The following is a 21,379-nucleotide window of genomic DNA, read 5'->3' as shown; positions in this document are numbered from 1 at the left end:
TATTCGGGTAATATCATGTGCTCAAACTTTCGGATTTTATCACCACCACTGGCGTCACACTCTCACGGAGTTTCAGCTTTCTGCGGTGCGTAGTTTATTTTTACCGGCCGAAAAAAATCGGTTTAATTTTTCTTGATCTCACCCTGTAGTACTTATTACAATTATGACCCCTTCATTCTTAACAAACTTGCTCAATTGACCTGTTTGAGATTGGTCCAAACGTCCCCGGGGCAACAACGCCAAGTTCGTGTTAGTTGAAGCGTCTTATGCGCAAAAATAGATGTTTATATTCACGTTGCAAAACAGCCGATATGTGGCAGCTTGTATCCTATAGTTACATCCATTCATAGTAGTCATGGTCGCTGTAGCCACGCCCTTTAGTTATTACAGCGACTAAGAGCACGTACACAGTCAATAGAACACATTGATTGATCACATTTTAATATATCTTGCCTCTTCTGAGACTTTGATGAGTTCTTAACACGTTTCTCTATATATTTCTTTCTTTTTCAAAGAAAGCGGTGTATTAAATTAATAATATACCGAGCACTCGAGTACAACATTTTGGGGTGTGAGCACGCGTACGAAGTCTACTATGTCTTGTTCAAAATGAGTGTACTACACTTCGTGTTACTTATTCAGTTAAGAAAAAAAAAAATGTTGTGTATTGTTAGATATTTTTTTTTATTTTGTGGAAATTGTGTTTTATAACCACATTTATTTCTTGCATCGTGTTTTTTTATTTTTTTTGTAGAGCTATTTCTTATGGTACAACAACCCTGGAAGAATGCACGATCGTTCTTCAAATATCAACGTAAGTTTCTCTTTGATTGTTTCACTCGATAGCAGTAAGGATCACAAGCCAAACAACTTTTTTGTACCTCTACATTGTTTTTTTTTAATGATTTACCTGATATCCTCGTTTCTTATCTTTTCGCACACTCGCACTTCTTGCAGAGACGAATAAAAGAAGCAGAAGAAAAGTCGCGCTGGAAGAAGTGTACCAAGGGCTGCTGCAAGTGCGGCGGGTGCTGCGCCCTCATTACACTCTGCAATGTCTGCAAGTGTTCAGTTTTAGTAATTACTCTTTTGGCCGTTTCGACCACATTGGTATTTTTCTACTGGAAAAGCGCCCATTCAACCAACGCCAAGAGTGAGACTACATCTATGGCTGACGACAATGCCAGCATCCATCGTACTAAACGCGCGAAAGAAATGGTGGTTCATCTGTACCTGCAGTCGGTGAACACCCAGAAAGACCCTTGCCGAGACTTCTACAGCTACGTTTGCAACGGATTTGGTCATCCCAGAAAAACTAACGTCATAGACAGTGTGAACAGTTGGGTCTCCCGCAAGGTTCATAAAAAGTTCATGGAGGTCAGCGCTACGAGAGAGCATCGTAAATCTGCAAGACATAAAGCCCGCAGGTTCTACGACAGCTGCGTTTCCAGAACACTAAGGATTAACAAAAAGGGAAACCGCGATGCGCTCATCAGCTTTATGAAAAAGGCCAAGCTCTCCTTGAAGGACGAGTACACATGCGATCTTTTGGACAGGTCACTGATGCTTGTTCTCCGGTACAACATACAAGTGTTCTTTGGACTAGGGGTCGCTAGCCGGGGATCGTCAGCTGACGATGATAAACTGACAGTTCTGCATCTGATTCCAAGCACTGAGATGGCTCGCTGGAGAGAGATACGGTGGTGGTACGTCGCGAACGGGGGCGAATACAACCATCTGGTTCGGGAGGTCCTTCAAGCCTCTACTACTGTTGTTGACAATGAAACAGACGGGCTTATCAGTGCTGTAAAAGCCGCTGAGGCGAAAGTATTTGATATATGGAGCACTGAGCTGTCGCCTGACTATGCAGATTTAGCACGTCACTACGCCGAGAATTGGACGAGACCTTTAAAGAAGCATAGTAATGGCCGCCTAATTGGCAATTATGCTGTCAACTTCCTCACCAAGGAGTTTTTGGTATTTCATAAAACCGCCTCTAACTTGAGTTCGTTCGAAGCAAAAGTTTATTTGATCTGGGAGGTAAGCAGACAATTGGCGTCTATCTCCGGACTTCTGCATACCGAGTCCAAGAGCCAAACAAAAGATTTCTGCTACGCCACCACAATGTATTTGTACAAGGATGCCGTGATCTTGCCGTTCATGATTTCCGTGATGGACAGAAAGAGGGTGTCTGGAATCCAGGCTATGGCAAAAAATATTCAGGACCATATTGTGAGCAGTATCAGAAGATTACATTACCCCAATAGGTCCTATACCAAAGCCGAACTTACGAAAATAGTTAAGACACTACGCTTTAACTTTGGTTACCCTTTCACAAAAAAAGACAGCTCTAAAATTATCAACGAGCACTTCAAGAGATACACGAACATCCGGGGCCCGTTCCTGGCGTCGTTCCTGGCCGCATCGAAGGCCTATGCTTTGCAGTTCATCAGGGCCGTCACACGTAAAGTGCGAAAGCCAAGCTACCCCGATTTCGACAGCGTCTCCATCGGATCCTTCTACCAAGCTCCAAACACTATGCACGTAACTGCAGCTTCCATGCTAGAGCCACTTTTTCATTCTGAGGATTCTCCAGAAATTAACTATGGTGCACTCGGTTCTATCCTGTCCCACGAAGTTGTGCGCTCCTTCATCGGCGATGCCAAGATCGCCGAAGGAAACGGGGCTTTTCTGGACTGGACTAAAAATATTGCAGTCGCCAACTTGTCTTGTCATGCCGAGACTGCCGAGAGCTCGGGTACAAGGGACGCCGAGTGGCGATTGTTCCTGTACGATTCGATGGCGTCGCAAGCATTGTTTAAGGCTTACAAGGCAGCCGCGTCAAGGTCTTTGGTCCGCGTTGGCGGACTCGAAGATTTCACCAGAGACCAGCTGTTCTTCATCAGCCGTTGCTTCTACACGTGCGCCTCTAAACCGCACACACGAAAAACAAAGTCCCTGGAGCAGCGTCGCTGCAACTTTGCTGTTCGCAACATGCCCCAGTTTGCACGGGCTTTCGGGTGCCGCAATGGAGCACCCCTGAATCCCAAACAGAGGTGTAGGGTTTGGTAGAAGCTGCGTGTCCACGGAGTATTCTGAGGCAATTTTACCCTCTTTAATTTGGAAGGTCAAGCTAAACTGCAGAAATAAAAATAAAAAGAAAGCACCGATTAATATGTTTCAAACGTATCCATGTAAAATATCATAAATACATATTCTAACTTCTCCACTGACGTGTTACTTGTTTCTCCGCGCTATTACGAAACATAGCAGGAGATCGCCATGAGAGTGTTAGACCGATAGCCGCAATGAACGGTTCAAATTTGAAAATTGTTGCTCACGAGTCACAAATTAAACTAGATGCGCGCAGCAAATTATTGTAAAAACACGCCCCGCCAATCCTCTCACCTGCTCCAACCCAACAAAATACACCGCTCCTGCTTATGGCGAAATAACCCAAATTTACCGATATTTCGTCCATAAAGGAAAGCGCCGATGGAGTTAACATGCACCTGACCCGCTACACGCGAGCGTCGAAATCCGGCAACCGGTGCTTTCGTTTCGGCCAAAATACGATGCCGGTAACGCGTCTTCGAATGGTGTACCGCAGCTGGTGCCGGAAGTCGCAACAAATGACGTCACAAAAGCCGGAGTGTCACGCTGTCAGATCAGTAGCGGATCCAAAAGGGGGGGGGGGGCGATGGGGGCGGCCGCCCCCCCCCCCCCCCCCCCCAAACAAGGTGACCCCCTCCCCCCCTTCTCGGAGGGCAATTTGACAAGGGTGGACCCCCGGTGCACACGAAAGAATGGGAGAATAGTGTCCTTACAAATTGACGTTATCATATCCCCCGTTCACGCTTATTAAGCGTGGATGGGGGATATGATGACGTCAATTTCGTTGCGTGTGCTCGCGCACATCGGCGGCTGCTGACTCACGGAAAGATAGTGCGCCACTTATTATAGACACTGAAATGTTCGCTTCAGTATCCCTTTAAAGTGATAATAATGTTTGGCTCAATGTTGGCGCAAATTTCTCACATTTTGGTAAAATGTAGCAGGATGCAGTAGAGTACAGGTATGTTGGCGCAGCTTTGGCTCAAATGGCGCAGCAATCATATCACTGCGTGCCATAACAAGCAAGAGCATCTGGCACGTCCCAAGGGGGGACTGAGGATTAGTTTCGACTACCTTTAAATCTCTTGGAGCGCAACCGAAATCTCGATTCCTTGGCACCGTCTCTAAAATGAGCCCCCGTAAAATTTCGGGCACCTCGGCAGTGATTCGAGCCCGCCTACTGGGGATGCGTAGGGCGACACTTCGCCTTGTTGGTCACCTGCAGGCTGCGCGTCTCAGTCATGTTCATTAGTGATTAGACCAAGCTCCGGGTGATTCAACTATGCTTACTTAGTATGTATGCGGCAAGGCAGTGCAATTTCGTTTCTTTCAGTGAAGGGGGCGGAAACTGGCTAACTGTTTAAGTTTCTATGTATGTTCTAGATACCACTATATTACATGCTGTAACTTATTCCCCGTCTTTTCGTGCGCTATGACCGCCATTTTATTCGTGTACTGCGCTGAGCCCACCGGCGAAAGCATTTCGTTCGATGCAATAGTTCTCGTTCATCATATTATAAAACAATTATCTTCCCTTATAATCTAATATAAATAATAAAATTGATGTTGACTCAGAACAGTAGACCGATCTCACCAGCCAGTTTGACTACGCCACCGCTGCCGCAATGCATCGAGGGAACTTTAGTCTTTCTGCACACGCGACAACCTCGCTGGAGCTCTGCGCGTGTGGAGCACGAAACGGCACGAGCCCTAGCAAACACGGCCGTCTGCGTCTTGCGAACTAAAGTTATGGCGGTGTCACGCATGCGCCGAACGCTTAGTGAGATCGGTCTATTGGCTACGGAGTGTGCATCGTATTTAAGACAGCTGTTTACTTCATTTATACCGTTCACATACGACTATTCATTATACATATGTGTAGGAACGTATGTGCATGCTTGTAAATGTCTACTCCTGGCTTGGCCCTTAACCGGGTTGGCAGTATTGTGGAATATAATAACATGTTGTGTCGTATTTATACAGGGCGATTCTCGAAACGTGAGCCATAAGCCATAAGCGCGAAACATAAGAAGCTCAGACTGTACCTTTTTTTTTGGCAGGATAGCGTAGGAGAGCGACTGCGGAAGGAGCCGATGCATGAGGAAGCAGCTGGGCTCCGAACTGCGCTTTGTGCTCAGTATAGACCCTTTCGCATGTGTAAGAACATGAACCGCTGCTTGGCGTCCCGAGTGACTTGCGGTCGCTCCGTCTTTGAGAGGCTGTCGAGCTTGCTTATGTTACCTGTGCTAGAAAGCATCAATGCGACACGGACAACGGAGTTTGAGATACACGTTGGTTTACAAGAATATTCGAAACATTTGAACGGATCTCGCATTTCTTGGTTCTTTCGGCTTTCGTCTGGAGAGGTGGAGGTTAGATGTTTCATCGACGTTTCAAGCAGCAGTGTTAAGGTGGGCTCTGTTCATTCTTTTTCATGAACCGGGAGTTCCTTGGGACGTCAAAGACTGGAGTACCACCTGGTGGCAATTGCAAAGAAAAGGGTCTATACAATATGTGCTCCCCGCTCTTCATCAGCATGATCACGCTTGTGTAAATGTTTCACCGAAGGTTCAGTGTCGCCATAGCTGGCTCCGCGATGTCACTGCAGGCAGTAAGGGGAGGTGGCTCGGGTCCTCAGGAGTTGCATTCCCCGACCGAGTGAGTTCCGGCTCCGGTAGCCCATCTCTCCCTGCCGGCGTCCGCCAGGGGCGCACTGGTTCTTCAAGAAGAATTCTCGACCCCCGATGCACGCGTGAGACTTGAATCTGCAGCCCGTGTCCTGTAGGGACTCGAGGAACAGAACCGGGGCTCGCTTGTGGTGGCACATCACGCCTGGAGGACAAGTCAAGTCCATCGTAAAATCAATGCAATAAATTTATCACTCATGCTTATTTCCCCAGACCGCTTACATTTATGTTGCTCTTCTTGCGTGTTTCAAGGCAGTAAAATTATTTTTCAACGCCCCCCGCACCGACGCCGCGCCTTATGCCGTATATCTTCGTACCGCTATATGACACGCAAAGTCAGTGCTTGGAGGCATTAAAAAAATATTTTACTGTCTTGAAACACGCACGGAGAGCAACATAATTGTAAGAGGTCTGGGTAATTGAGCATGAGTGATAAGTTTATTGCTTGCACAGTGCCAAAGACGCTCATATTGGCCGAGGAACGCTTTCAGTACGACGATGCTCCATAGCGATCTTGGTGCGACTGGTTTTAACGACCCCTTCGAAGCTTCGAAGCCTAGAAAGGGTGGCGATCACCATGGTAACCGACAGCGATAAGCCAATCACTTTGAGAGATTTGCTCGTTTGTACGTTGTTATTTGTTTGTGTTGGTCTAGCAGGTGGGAAGGCAATGGCGCTACTTTCCCAGGTCCAGTGACTCGTTCATACAGACCCGCAAACTAATGAAGACACCGAACTCTGGACACCTACCGTCATCTATGAGCGACGGCGGCAAGCTACGTATCTGGTTTCCGCCGTCGCTAATAGATGGCGGCAGCCTTGCAACTCTGGCCTGCCGACTTGCGGCCGGCCATTACTTTCCATTGAACAGCTACGCTGATCTTCCTTTTTTTACGTTACGTTACGAAAAGTCACCGGGAAATCTGTGCTTCGTATTTAGCGTGGCTACCAATTCAAGGAGATAGCCTGGCACGCGACACTCGAGACACGAATGTTTCGGTGATTTAGACGTATACGTAAGAAAACGGAGCTGTGTGAAAAGGTGAACCGAGCTCAACTCCTTACCGTATACGTTACGACTACCGTGGTTACGACTAAAGGTTACGACGAGCCTTGTGTCCTTGGTTGCCGCAGTAACTCACCGTCCTAGCTCGTTGTCACCGAGACATTCGTGTCTCGAATATCGCGTTGTGTTGGTAGCCACGCTTAATACGAAGCACAGATTTCCAGGTGACTTTTCGTAACGTAACGTGAGAAAACGGGTCTGTGTGAACGAGCCTTTAGTCCGAATGACGCCAAGGCCTGTGTGCGTCTTAGTGCCAATTACCATAAACAGGAATGTTATACGGCCTGCAAGGTCATCTGTTTGTTGCGCACGCCTCGCGCGTTTTATTTTTTATTTTTTTACCCCTTTGCCGACGCAGGCGTGATTTTGTTTCTCCCCGAGCTCAACCAACGACGGTGCGCGCTTGGTTGCCTCGTCATCGCGCCTTCTCTACGCGTTTTCCGCGTTGTCCTCTCATTGTCATATCTGCTCTTCCTTGCGTTCCGATGCGTGAAAAGAGACGCATTTTGGAACATTCGCTTGCCGTATATTACTCTAGAAATATCCGGCGCGTCTGCTTTCCCTCAAAGCACTTGAGAAAGCAAGTCTCTGCAATCTACGAAGTAAATTCAGACCCCCCAAAAAATGCAGCCAGCTTTGTTACAGTGAGCACGACGAAGCATGTGGAACGACATGTCCAGTATCGCAAAGCGACAGTTTATTTATTTATATTTTTCTCAGAGCGCAGTTTTTTAGCCGTCCGTTTCCGCGTATAGCGGCGTCGCCGTCGCCGTCGGGGTAACCGCGCACGTTGCATTATGGGACGTCAGGGACCTACACACCAATTCGATTCCCCGCTAAATTTAGCGGAGAAACTGAATTTCTATGTAGGTCTGTGACGCCCCATAATGCAACACTGCGCATTTAGTTTCCCCGCTTAATTTAGCGGTAAAACTGACGTCACATGACCTCAACACCGATTCAGTTAAACCCGCTACATTTAGCGGGGAACCGAATTGGTGTTGGGGTCACGTGACGTCAAGTTTCCCGCTAATTCGAGGAGAGAAACTGAATTTGTTCATGGGTGACGTGACACGAAGTTACGTGACGTCATTTGCCCCTCTAAATTGAGGGGGAAGCTGAATTGGGTGTTGAGGTTACGTGGCGTCAATTTTCCAGCTAAATTAAGTGGGGAAGGAGAACGGAGGAAAGAGGGGAGGAGAGGAGGAGGGGAGGGGGACGAGGTGTATCGCAAAATCCCAATATACCTCAACAGCTGCGCTCTTATTTCGCATTACAGGAATTTGTAAACGTCTTTGATTTTCTTATCTAAGGATAATTTTAGCCGCGTCATTCGCTGAGATCTTTCCGTAGATTGTGGCGACTGAATCTCCCAAGTGCTTTGGATAGAAAGTAGGCGCGCTAGATTTCTTAAGCCGCGCCCACACTGCTCATACACCTTACAAAAGACAGACACTGGCTGAGGTCTTACTGGTATGACGGTCCCATCGGCCATGCAAAAACTGTTTGCAGATATGTATGAAGCACACGTGCTTCAGAGACGCTTGAGGCGGATTATTCTCTCATCGTCTCTGCAGGCAAACTCTGTGTCTTCTGTGTGATGTCCGAGCGGTGTGACCCCCCGGCTTTGGAAGTTTTCTGGTGGCGATGATTGATATCGAGAGCTTACCGCTCACCGAAGGGCAACCCGGCTGCCTCCTGCCCCCGTTCGGGTAGAAGTCGACGTGCCCGAAAGGCCTGTCCGTGCCGAGCTCCCCCTCCAGGATGCTGGACCCTCCGCTGGTGTGGATGACGTCCACAAACTCGGCGTCCTTCCGGGAAACGTGAACGCTCGTGTTCTCAAACAGCGGTCCTGTCGCGTCCAGTGCTGCGTGATCGGCCGTTAAAACGTGACTGAACCGTGTTCTTAGAAAAAAGGACGGTTGTCGCGACGCGCGAACGACTCTCCAATTCCCAGGTGACCCGAAAGAAGCCAAAACAGAACGAGGCGCGGTCTAAACTTCTGTCAAATATATGCATTGTACTGGACCACGGCATTACTGAATCTTAAAGTCTGTGCTTTAAAACGAATCATGTGTTCAGGAGATGGCCATCGTTGCGCTTTTCTCACTCAGGTCATGGGAGACGTCAATTAACAAAACATATAACTTCGAGAACGCCAAAAGCACAACGTGGTATTTGGTACGCTATTTGAAACAAAATCAACAACGTTTTGTAATAGTATACGTATTCTCACAAGTTATAAGGGGATGAAGTCTGACACAACAAAGTCCTTGTATTGACTCGCCATGGCTGTGCTTAGAGGGACACTGACAGTGTATTTACGCTCGCCAAAGTTTTTATCTGTAAATGACATATGAGAGCCCGGCTTCCCAAAACAGAATTTGCGGCTCCAAATTCGTTTTTTCTTTCCTCCCGAAAATTGCCGATCGTAAACTGGCCGGTTTCAGTTGCACTCACTCTCTTCTTCGCGGTCAAGTGACGTTCAGACACACGTACCAAATATAATCAAAGTCGTGATAATCGAAAACGCACACTCAATATATTAAAAAAACGAAACCCATTTTTCGTGCTTTTTAAAAAGCTGCAGACACGTTAATTGAAAAAGAAAAAAAAATTGCAGAGTACCAGAAGTACATGTACTGCGTAGTTCTCAACATGGCGTCATCGCTAGAGTCGCGGGATGAACCGCTGGACGATGCGGACTAGCGATGGCAGCGGACGACGGGCGTGGTACCTTTACTTTAGAACTGTCATTCGCGGTATCGGCAAATCTGTCTAGATCAAAAAGAGAAATGTTTTACTGATCAAAACAATTTGGATTTATTCATCGGGACAGGCCCGACCCGACCACCAAGCTGATTCGCACGAAGACGTCGCCGAGACGTCGCCCCTTCTCCTGGTTGAAGACATCACTCATCTTACGCCCACAAATTGGTAAGAGCATAAAAAAAAACAAAAAAAAAACCGCGCAAACGCCAAACACTTTGTGGTTGACGTTCGCGCGTTTTTGTCCGCTTTGCACAACCAAAAAAAAAAAAAGAAAGAAAAAAAAAAAAAAAAACGTGGTCTGGTGTAGTTACGTGACTTCTATCAACTCTCTCCTCTACATTTCTCCCTCCTCCCCAGTCCACATGTCGCGGCCATTAACCCCGTACTCATCTTTCAGTTACGGTTTCAAGCAGTTGCGTTTTTTTTTTTCGTTTTTTTTTACGTTATTAAAAATATGCGCGATATATAGTGAAATATTGATTGGTTAGTCTTCTAAAACCATAATAAATCGATTGAAAAGAAATTGTGTGTGTTCATTTCTAATCGATACCGAGCCCCAGTTGTCCTCTGCAGGCATAAGAACTGCGGCAGAAGCAGTCGTCGGTCGTCGGTCATTACTTGAGCACTCAAGACCAGACCACCCACTGTGACATTATACGGAGAGACAGTGAGAAAGAAAGACAGAGAGAGAGAGATAGAAGGAGATGGGGAGTGCGCGTGTGCGTCAGAGCGAGTTCTGATTGGGTGATTCATGAGTAGACGCAAATTCTGGTTGTCTTTGCCTCTGTTTTCTGTTTCCCTCCCGTCGGAGAAAAGCATCGTCTGCTCTTCGTGCAAGGTCTGGCGTTCGAAACGCCAGACCCTGCACGTATACCTCGAACTCTCCCTTCTTCTCTCAACTTCGCCATTTCAGTACAAGCAGCTGCCCCTCACCCGTGATCCTTCCAATGAGTTCCCCGGTCCTCTTCTTGAAGTACCTTCCAAAGAAACCGGCCACGTGTGCACCGATGCTGAAACCGACCAGGTGCAATCTGGACGGTGTTACCGTGTCGGGAAACTTCCGCTTCAGGTTTCTCACCAACACAAATAACTGCCTCGCCACCATCGCGGTGTTGGCTACGGCGGCCAGGTAGTGTGGCTTCCGCGCCCCTTTGCGCCAGTCCGCAACGAGGACATTGCAATCCACCTTTTGGAAAAAAGAATAGCAGTCAGAGAAAAAAAATTAAAGATGTTTACAATGCCCTGTAATGCCCAATTAGAGCGCAGCTATTGAGGAGGAGGAGGGGAGGGTACGGAGAGGGTATGCCCCTCTTCCTCCTCCGTACCCTCTTCTCCCCTTCCCCTCCTCTCATTCTCCTCCCCTCCTCCTCCCACTTTCTCCATTCTCCCTCGCGACGTCACTCGTGACCCCAGCGACTCTCGTGACGTCACTCGTGAAGGCCTCGTGAAAGTCGTGACCTTCACTGTGAAGGTCGCGACCTTCGTCGTGACCTTCACGAGTGACCCTAGTGACGTCACCCGTGACCCTCGTGACGTCACGTGTGACGTCTTTATGGGAACGGCTTGAGCGGCGTTATGGGAGCGGCTTGAACGGCGTTCGCCGACGGCGACGGGACGCCGCTGAAGCCGGAAAGGGGTGACTAAGAGCTACGCTCTAAAACAAAGGTAGTGGCCGTGGGTATTGAATGATGTGATGACGGATCACTATAGTCATTGAATGCTTAAGAAACGCAGGGTGTGGTTTCAGGCATATTATTATTGGAGCCGATAGGATTGCGGCACCAGACGATATATGAACACCCAAGCAAGAAGCGTGAACATAATAAGCCCTGCGTTCCTAAAACTGTCAGTGACCAGTCACTAAATGGTGTGGCTGAGGGACGGACAGGCTGGAAACTGGGTTTGGGATATACGATGACGATGTTTTCATGGGACATGATTCGATGGTATCGTTGGAAGGTAAGTCCCGAATGTCTCCGCCGCACGAGTCCGAGGGTCCCGCTTATGCCCGCGGTGACGTATGACCTTGCGTCACCTACGGGATCCTAGTGTGATTAAAGGTGGCTGTCGGCATCAATGAAAACGAGGTCCAACAGCCCCTGTCATTGGCCCGGAGGTTTTTGGCTTTGCAGCAGCAGCGTTTCTCGATGTTAGAGAAAGAGGAGGACGAAGACCCGTTGACGTTGGTTACTTAGGCCGATGTTCGAAAGTTTTGGTTCCGGGTCTGCGAGAGGGTCTCTGTCCAGCGATGGTGTTGCGGACCGTCGCTCTAAGTGTGCCGTGATTCGAGCACGGCATCGTCGGGATATTCTCTAGAAGAGAATAATTCGAATTATGTGCAATGCGGAGTTCAACGCTCACACGTTACAACTTTTCAAAAACCTTCATATAGTTCTAATTCCAGAGCATTATAATTCTACACTTCTTCTTACATATCAAACGTCTGTAAGGCAAAATCAACTTGTTTTTCTATCCATCGCCAATATGAGGCGGAGAGTGCCTGCTTATGCAGGCCGTTGTGTTGACACATGGTCAACGCCTCGCTCGAGAACAGGCTGCGGCCCCCAGATGTTGCAGTACTCGTTGCCTAATGTTATAAACAAAACACATAGACTGGGCACGGATTTGATGAGTTTGAGCAGAAAGGATGTTCGCTCATTGTTTCTCTAGTGTTATTTGTGCCTATTCTTGATGGGACCTCCTACCTGCAAGGAATGTTCGTAATGTACGTCAGATGTTTTTTTGTTTTTTTTTTTCTGTTTAATGCTGTGTGTTTTGATCCCATGTAAACCTTGTTCTACGGGTCACTATAGTATGTAAAATAGTTTCTCTCGTTGCTGGTGGGGAGAAGAAACTCTGTCAAGCGACAACAGTCTGCTTGTTTTTCTTTCTCCCCGTCTTTTTTGGAGAGAGAAACAATAAAGTTGACGTTTAAGTTGAAGCTACTTTTGTTTCTACCTTTTATCTCGAATGAGGCTTCAATCTGTGTCGCCTGCGTCTGTTTTCTTTTTAATCTTTCTCTAGTCGGTGATAGGTTGAGAGTTTAAAGGAAACTTCCCGCACCCCTTTCCACTTTAGCAGAACGACCACTGGAGAGGAGGTCGTCTACTTTCCAGCATTCGTTCCACTAAAGTCGAAAGGGGTGAGAGGAGCTTCCCCTTTAACCTGTCACCGACTATCGTATCAACGCTTTGCCATCACGTCTCTGTCGATACAGCTGGAGGAGGAAGCAAAGACTGAAAAGGTTTTCTGGAATAAAAATGCAGGGCGAATAGTAGAAAACACCAAACATTAAGTTATTCGGGCAGCATGTGAATTTTAAATACATCCAAGGATGACATGAGTATTAATGTCACAAAGAGGTCGGCGGAGTGATACAGAGAAATGAATCAAAATTGCATGGGCGCCTAAGAAACCAATATAACGTATTAAATATTGGGTGCTCTCTGTCCATGAACGAAAAAGTACAGCCGGATGAAGCAACAGGTAGAGCGACGATTATCGCGCTGCTAGTAAGCAAATTAAGGCTCGCGTATTCTGTGATAAGATAAGAAACAAGTAATATAAAAGTGACTCGTAACATATGTTTAATATTGAAGCATGCGCTATTTTTTATTGTTTAATGTGTTTGTCCGAGAAACCACGCACACGCAGCGTATCTTGGAAGGAGTACATGATACAGCCGTAAAGACTAACGCATTTAGAACGCCTAGCAAAATTCGAATTTCAAACGTAGATATGTGACATGGGGCCCACGGACGTAGTTTTGCAAGAGGTTTTATGTCTAATCTTTTCAGAGCTCAATCCTGAAGTAGTGAAGTATTCAAAATAAAGCAAAATCTGCCGCCGTGTATTTCCTATGTCCGCCTGAACGCCAAAACGCTAAAAACCAATGGCAGAGGATGGCGATAAGCAAGATAATTGTGATAATTAATACTTTAAACGAAATCTATGAACTATGACTACCTGAGAGCAAGCTGGGAAACCAGTGTACAGACGGAGAACATACGGTATAGGGCATAGGAAATCCACGGCCTCCGTTTTGGCCTTATTTTTAATATTTTCTAAAAGAAAAAAATAGAAATAAAAATTTTGGCGAAACTACGTTCGTGTGGCCAATTTCGAGTATGTACGTTAGGAGTTTGAATTTTGCAAAGTGTTCCAAATGTGATAGTCCTTATGGTCGCACCCTGTATACAGAGAGGTTTGTGCACCTGTTCCACTTTTCGTCTTTTGCGGAGGATATATTCATATTAAAATATGAATATAAAATAGAGCGCAGACGCAAATAACAAAAACATACCCCCAGAACGTGTTCTAGGAATTGTCAAACATTATTGCCTCTTTACAATACTTGACACATACATTGCCGATTTCTAAGTGAGGTTACTTCAACCCTAACTTCAGTTTACATTTCCGCTCTATCGCCTTGCTTGATTCAGAAGAAGGGGTATACCTGTCGTAGAAGAGCGTCCTTGACCTCCGTGACCCAGGGTTTCTGGGAATGCTGTCCAAACCCGTGAATCAAAATCACGAGGTCTTTGGGTGTCGCAAACTGCTTGAGCAGACGAAACCCAGACACTGTTCTGTAGTCAAGCAACTGTGGGCAGCCCAGGTTGATTCGGGAGTAAAGCCAGAAAAGAGTGTTGATAAACTCTGGCGCATCCGGAAGCCCTATTGGGTGCACAAGCTTGGTACTTCGTCTGAAGCAACCCAGGCCCGGATAGCAGACAGTGTCGTTTTGACGTTTGGACACTATCCAGTTCAATTCCTAGAACGAATGAAAAAGAGCACGCGATGCGGTGAATCCGATCTCGACATATGAGCCTGTCTATTCATGCGAGCAAGAAAGTTCGAGCGGAACACTGAATTTTGATAAGAAAGTTTGTCCTGCATGCACACACAGATTCCAGCAGACCAGACTCCGTTTTCACATCAACATCAAGTCCGACCACTTGTCAACGCCACAATTCGATGGATCAATCGAGCAGCGCCAAAAGTGCATCGTCATGGCGATCGTCGTCTTTAAAAGTTTGCTATCAATCACGCACAAAAAACAAACAAAATAACGTAAGATTAAACTGCGTTCATTGTGCATCATTGGTTTAGTTGGTAAAAGCGAACGCGCAAAAGACTACAGTTCCACGAAGAGACTTCTGACGGCGCTGCCTGACAGTTAAAAACTCGGTTGATAAACAGGTTTGCCTGAGGCTCGCGGAAGCACGGTGACTAATCAGTTTCTCCTGTGAAAATATAAGCATTTGAGGTTTAATTACTAGGAAGCTTAGTAGTTGTAGAAAACAAACAATAGCTCTTGTGATCCGTCATCGAAGAAAATGATACAATCTTCACACTAAAACAATCATTACACGTGGCACACTACTACTTTAGAATTTTTATGTTCTAATAGTTTTGTATGATCATTAAATTTACATCACAAAATAAAAAGAGTCCGTGATTTTTATTGCGTGTGAAATGACGCACCTCGAGGAATAAATTTTTAACATTGTAGTCCGCAAACGAAGTGCCAGAAGCCAGCAATACATCCAGAGGTACTCGAGAAGAGTTTTCCCACATTTCATTTGCCAGGTGCACGTTCGCAAACTGTAAGCAAATTGAAATAAAAAAAAAAAATCGTTTTAGAGTGTGCGTAGCAGCGACAAACACTTCCTCCCAGAACATCGAGTTCAGGGCTGCAGAGACATCTGAATCGGCCCACACGGAGACCGACTTTCATCAACGTTACCTTGAAAATATATGATGCATGTCATTTTCTTTCATTTTATAGGTACTGCATGTGCAGAGTAAAACACTGTCCCGTAAACAAGCGGTCCTCCAGAATATTACTCCTTTTTCAAAGAAATAGCGTCAATAAAATATGCCATTCTGTTTTTCTTTTTCTAGATTCCCCGATTTCAGAATGTATCTCTACAAAACAAAATTATAAGTAACCGGTGATAGCGGGGAAAAAAAACGATTGAATGATATATACTTGAAAGATTGCTCTTGCGACATATTGATAACCTACTACATCAAAGAAGCGAAACCAAATTTAATATTTCAAAACAGCGTGAAATCCGAATTTCTTCGAGCTGACTACCAGAGAATTTCAAGTTCCCTTATTGTCGTATATTTTGTCTGCCTGATATTATACTATAGGCGAAGGGGGAACGCACGTAGAGGCCAAATCAACCATCAATAGTCTTTGTAACTAAACAGCACACATGTGGAAGAAGTCAAACTGTACACGAAAACACTATGTAGACTTCAGAAATGTACCTTGACGGCCTCGCTGGCTAGAAATTTGCTTTGCGCGAGGTCCATCCGACGTGCTCTTTTGTGAGTCGTCCGCCCAGTATTCGAGATCATTCTGTGAGCTCCAACCAGGCTTTGGTCGCCATGCGCCTCTGAAGACAACACCAGGAGGCAACCCACCAAAGTCGCCACTGCAAAGCACGTCGGAAATCAATATTGCCGAGTCACGTGGCGTTTTAATGGGGTGTCCGTCATGCACGTACCAGCCCATTACACTCTTTGAATTGTTCGGAGCTTTATTAGATCGTTTCTGCAGGCGCGGATTGATACTGAGAGCCTGCTCCATTACACTGCAGCAGGAATTTTATCTCACTGGAAAATCTAGGTTTCACTGTCCAACAAAGCCAGGACTTCTTGTGATTCCTCTGTGACTGGCCACAATTTAAAAGCTGTTAATAAATCAATTAGATTTTTTCGTACTAATTGAGTGGAACATAGTTACAGTTGCGCACACACGGACAAGGACAGAGAAGAGGAACACGTAGACGACAGACAAGCGCACACTCACAACTCATGTATTAACGAAAGAGGAAAAGAAAGTGGTACAAACGCGGAATCAACTCGAGCGTTGGTTACACAGGCACGAGGGACCACAGGCCCGAGGGCTCGAGGGGGACACGTAAAATTACCCACACGAAAGAGATTTTAAGAAGGCAATTTCCTCCTCTGTTAATGAAACAGACGGAAAGCTAACACATCGCTCGCCCATGCTTAGGATAATGAAAGCTTCAAAAATCTCTCTGGTATGTTTTTCTCGATATCTGCCTATTATCTTGGTTTTTTCTAAGGATGGCGTACAATTACAGTATTTACAGTGCAGGGGTAGATGACCCCCCACCGTAGACTTTAGAGAGAGATTGTGCTCTCGTAGGCCGGTCGTTCACACACCGTCCGGTTTGTCCAACGTAGCTTTTACCACATGAAAGGGGGATACAGTCATGTCTCGTTAATATGGACCCCGTTAATCGGGACACCCCGCAATATGGACGAAATTTTCGGCGACCGGTCTCCCGCCATGCAATTCTTACCCGCAGTCCGGACTATGGACGGCTATTTTGGGGACGAAACGGGAAAATACAGGCATTTTTGTCTCGTTAATATGGACACGTGTCCACGAAAAAAAAATATTAGTGACCCCAGTGTGTACTACTCGGAATTCACCATTGCCTTTTTGTTCCCCGCCTGGTTACTTTGAAGGCGAGTCCACATACCCGACAGAAGAAAAGGTTAGTGAATCGTAGAGGTCACAGTTTGTACCCGGAATTCACTATTGTCCTCCGCCCTTGAGATAAGAACTGCGCGCCTGAAGGTGGTCGTTTTTTTTTTTCTTTTTTTTTGTTTCTTGTCTTTCAAGCTTAAACGTATGCCATCTCCTTCCGGGTTGGCATACGTGATGAATCACATTCGTTGTGCATAAGAGGCAAGAGGCAAGGCTGGACGCTTCTCCGGTCATTTCGGAGGTGGAGACGATGACAGGTGTTAAGCGTAAACGGACAGAGCTTTCTGCTCAGCTGAAAAAGGAGATATGCAAATTCAAAATTGAAACGCCTTCAGCGTCTGTTCAGTACGTGAAAGAGTGGAGTGGAAAAAACCTTGGCGTTGATCTCGGAAAATCGACAGTCCACGCAATTCTAAAAGAATCAAAGAAATGGATGAGCGTTCCCACAGCCAGCTCCAGTTCCTGCCGGCGGCGACCCCCAAAGTTTGAGAAGTTGGAGGAGGCCGTCAACATCTGGTTTGCGGAAATGCGCTCCAGAGGGGCCGCCGTCAGCGACGAGATGCTGCAAGAAAAGGCGAAGGAGTTCGGCACAACGATGGGTAAGTCAGTTCTGAGCGTATCTTTTTAAGCACTGAGTTTGAAAATGTTTTCTCAAAATGTTACGCGTTCCTCCCCAAAAATGTTGTTTCTTCTAATGATTTTTCTAGTTGCTCGTTCTTGTGCAATTACGCATCTACGTTAAAATAACTGTTCTCTCTTCAGTGGTTTTATTTTAATGTCTGCAATCTTCACGTCTTTATGCAGACATTCATGACCTGAACTACTCAAGGGGTTGGCTCAGCAGGTTTAAGAGAAGGCATGGAATTTCAAGCCACCGTATTCATGGAGAGAGTGGAAGCGTGGATACAGCCGCCGTTGCCAGTGCTCGGAAACAGCTTGCGGAATTTCTTGCTCAGTATTCTCCAGATGATATTTACAACTTCGACGAGACTGGCTTTTTTTACAAGTTGGGCCCATCTTCGACTCTGGCATCCAAACCTGTGGCTGGAAACAAGCGAAGCAAAGAGAGAATCACGGTGGGATTTTTGTGCAACGCAAGCGGCACCCACAAGTGGAAGCCCATTGTCGTGGCAAAATCGGAGCGACCACGATGTTTTGGAAAGACATTTGACCCGAACATGTATTGCTCTTACAATTGCAACAAGAAAGCATGGATGACAGGAAAGATATTTGAAATCTTCTTGGCGAAATTCGACCGCTTCTTGAAGGCTGAGAAGAGGAGGGCTGTTTTGTTGGTTGATAACGCATCATGTCATTCTGTTCGTGCGGACTATGAAAACCTTACCTTGAAGTTCTTTCCACCCAACATGACTGCCAAAATACAGCCCTTGGACGCAGGAATTATTTGCGCGGTTAAGGCACACTACAGAGGTGAACTTGTGCGGCACTACATCGCTTGCGCGGAAGACAACGAACCGCAAACTGTTGACTTGAGGTGGTGCCTTCAAAAGCTGAAGAGGGCGTGGGACGCGGTGAGGCCTCAAACCATTGTAAACTGCTGGCGTCACGCAGGTATTCTTGTTAACAGCTCTGCTATGGAGGTGGAGGATCCGATGGATGAACTTCCGCTCGCGGCCCTTCGTGAAGCTCTTCGACAACTCGGGGAGAAAAACCCAGATGAAGAGGCATCGGCATTCTTGGATATAGACGAAGAGACTAACAGCTGGGAGCCTATGAGCGACGAGCAGATCATGGAGCTTGTCGGTGAATCCGCTCAACAGGGCCATCAACTTGTCGAAAACTTTGCGCCGACAGAAACAGACGATGAAGAAGAGAGACCAACCGTTACTCGATGTGAAGCTCGCCGTGGCTTGGAGACAGCAATCGCCTACCTTGAGCAGGAGGGGGACGGAGAACGTGCACTTCAAGTGGCCGAAGTGTTGCGCTTTTTGGACACTAAAGTGGGATCGAAAGCGTCAGTGCAAACTCATATCTCCTCGTTCTTTGCGAAATAAACAATGCTTTTTTTTTAACAATTATTACCTCCTAATGTTTGTGTTTTTGACCTTGATTCGTTATTATGGGCGATTCACATTATGGACGATTTTTCTGGGGAACGGAGGCGTCCATATTAACGAGACATGACTGTACTATATACTACACTCAGGGAGCAGGGCACATAAAAGTGGAAGTGGTTCTTGTGGCACATATGTTTTTTAAATCGTTTACCTTAGCATAAACTTTTTGACAAATTTGAGCCATTTTTTGGGGGGGCTGGCATCACTAAAGGGACCCCGTATAACGGCTAGCCACCTTTTTAAGATTGTGGGAAATTATACATATACGAGACGACCACAATTCTTTTTTTGTCAAAAGTGGGCTTAGGCTTTTGAGCTCCCTTCACTCTCTTGACCGCTCACTCCCTTCACTCTCTTGTACGCCATCCTTAGCAAAAACCAAGATAATAGGCAGGTATCGAGAAAAACACACCAGAGAGATTTTTGAAGCTTTCATTATCCTAAGCATGGGCGAGCGATGTGTTAGCTTTCCGTCTGTTTCATTAACAGAGGAGGAAATTGCCTTCTTACAATCTTTTTCGTGTGGGTAATTTTACGTGTCCCCCTCGAGCCCTAGGGCCTGTGGTCCCCCGTGCCTGTGTAACCAACGCTCGAGCGGATTCCGCGTTCTGTACCACTTTCTTCTCCTCTTTCGTTAATACATGAGTTGTGAGTGTGCGCTTGTCTGTTGTCTACGTGTTCCTCTTCTCTGTCCTTGTCCCTGTGTGCGCAACGGTAACTATGTTCAATAACTACCAACTCGCCCAAATGTCTACACTACTACAGTTTATTAATTGAGTAGACTTAACTTTCGTGGAATTTAGTAAATTATTTTTTTTAAATCGCTGTATATTTTTTATTGTAGCTGCTGCCGGAAATCTTTGGAATAGTAGCGGCTGCACCGGGCGACTTCGGGATATGAGTCTTTGATAAAACGTAGCTGCAGTATGCTGTTGTTTTAGTGATTGAGGTTGCTCAGCCTCTTGAAAATATCAGGATAATAAAATATTGACACCTCAACTGAATTCTTTCCATTTTGTTTCTTATTAGAGATAATTTTCATACAAAATTCAGGTAAACCATGGTAAACCTGTAACGAGGCATGAGCGTATACCGTCTGCGTGATGCGCATAGACGTAGACTACGGAAGGGGGCATCGGAGCTCGTCTGTTGAGATCCGGGGGGAAGCGAAGGCAGAGACCCCCCCCCCCCTTGGGCCATGATCCTTACCGAGACGCTGTTAACGTGCCATGTAACGAGCTTCTAGTAGTGGCATGTAAACAAAATAACGCACACAGCGACGGACACATGGAGATATACATACGCTGTAAAATGTACCCAAATAAACTACTGATAATTGCCGTTGTAAATAAAAACTCCGCAGAAAAGACCCCCCCCCCCCCCCCCCCCCCCCAGAGAACCTCTCAGCCAGCCCCCCCCCCCCGGGGAGATGGAAAGTCTACGCCCACTGGTGATGCGTATACTAAGTATGAATGCTTCAACGCTTCGTATACTCACGAAAAGTGCAGACGAATGTGTCGGTGACAACGCCGGGTTGTGTCTTCATATCCTTCTGCATAAAGCGGGAAGTGAAGGCGGAATGGAGACGTGTACATTCAATGGTCCCCCTGCTCAATGATCAATCAGTTTCGCTGTTCCAGTTCGACAAACTACAAGCTATAGGGGGTATTCACTTGACGCCATATTTGAGGGCGATGTTTAGAGCGAATGCTCAGAACGAGCTCACGTTACTAAGCTGCTAGACATGTAATCTTGATGGTGTGGAATGCGCGCTAAGCAAAAGAACTGTGGAAGCTCGTCGTCAGCACGAGCTCAGCAGTCGCGCACATGGCTATGGGGCCACATGAACTGCCGCTTGCGTCCCAAGTGACTTCAGGTCGCTCCGTCTTTGCAAACCTGTCGAGCTTGCTTACGTCACCAGTGCTAGAAACCATAAATGTTACACGAATAACAAAATGAAAGATTTAACGAGGGTTTTCGGCTGTACAATTTAACGATCTTGGAGGAGGCAAGTTGGTTTACAAGAATATTGTAAAAAAAATTAACAAATCTCTCGCTTCCTCGTTCTTTTGGCGTTCACCTGGAGAATTGGTGGTTAAACGTTTCATTAACATTTCAAGCAGCGGTG

At 46.3% G+C, this 21,379-nt stretch overlaps 2 protein-coding genes across 2 annotated transcripts; one reads left to right on the top strand and one right to left on the bottom strand.

The window, feature by feature from the left end:
• The first annotated feature begins 1,167 nt into the window (after window positions 1–1,167).
• LOC120850046 (membrane metallo-endopeptidase-like 1) lies at window positions 1,168–3,072 on the top strand. The gene has a single exon (XM_040222388.1). The coding sequence runs from the start codon at window positions 1,168–1,170 to the stop codon at window positions 3,070–3,072; it is 1,905 nt and encodes a 634-aa protein (XP_040078322.1).
• A 2,600-nt stretch (window positions 3,073–5,672) lies between these two features.
• Window positions 5,673–20,860, bottom strand: LOC120850047 (lipase member I-like). Its single transcript, XM_040222389.2, has 7 exons — window positions 20,749–20,860; window positions 15,919–16,085; window positions 15,124–15,243; window positions 14,096–14,410; window positions 10,573–10,825; window positions 8,537–8,734; window positions 5,673–5,946 (listed from the first exon to the last, which is right to left on the bottom strand). Exons 1-7 carry the CDS (start codon window positions 20,807–20,809, stop codon window positions 5,714–5,716), a joined length of 1,347 nt encoding a protein of 448 aa, XP_040078323.1. The 5' UTR covers window positions 20,810–20,860; the 3' UTR covers window positions 5,673–5,713.
• Window positions 20,861–21,379: the final 519 nt, after the last annotated feature.

This window comes from Ixodes scapularis, unplaced genomic scaffold (assembly GCF_016920785.2).
Source record: "Ixodes scapularis isolate PalLabHiFi unplaced genomic scaffold, ASM1692078v2 PGA_scaffold3__209_contigs__length_174095766, whole genome shotgun sequence".
Lineage (NCBI taxonomy): Eukaryota > Metazoa > Arthropoda > Arachnida > Ixodida > Ixodidae > Ixodes > Ixodes scapularis.
This window is presented reverse-complemented; position numbering and strand designations above follow the sequence as displayed.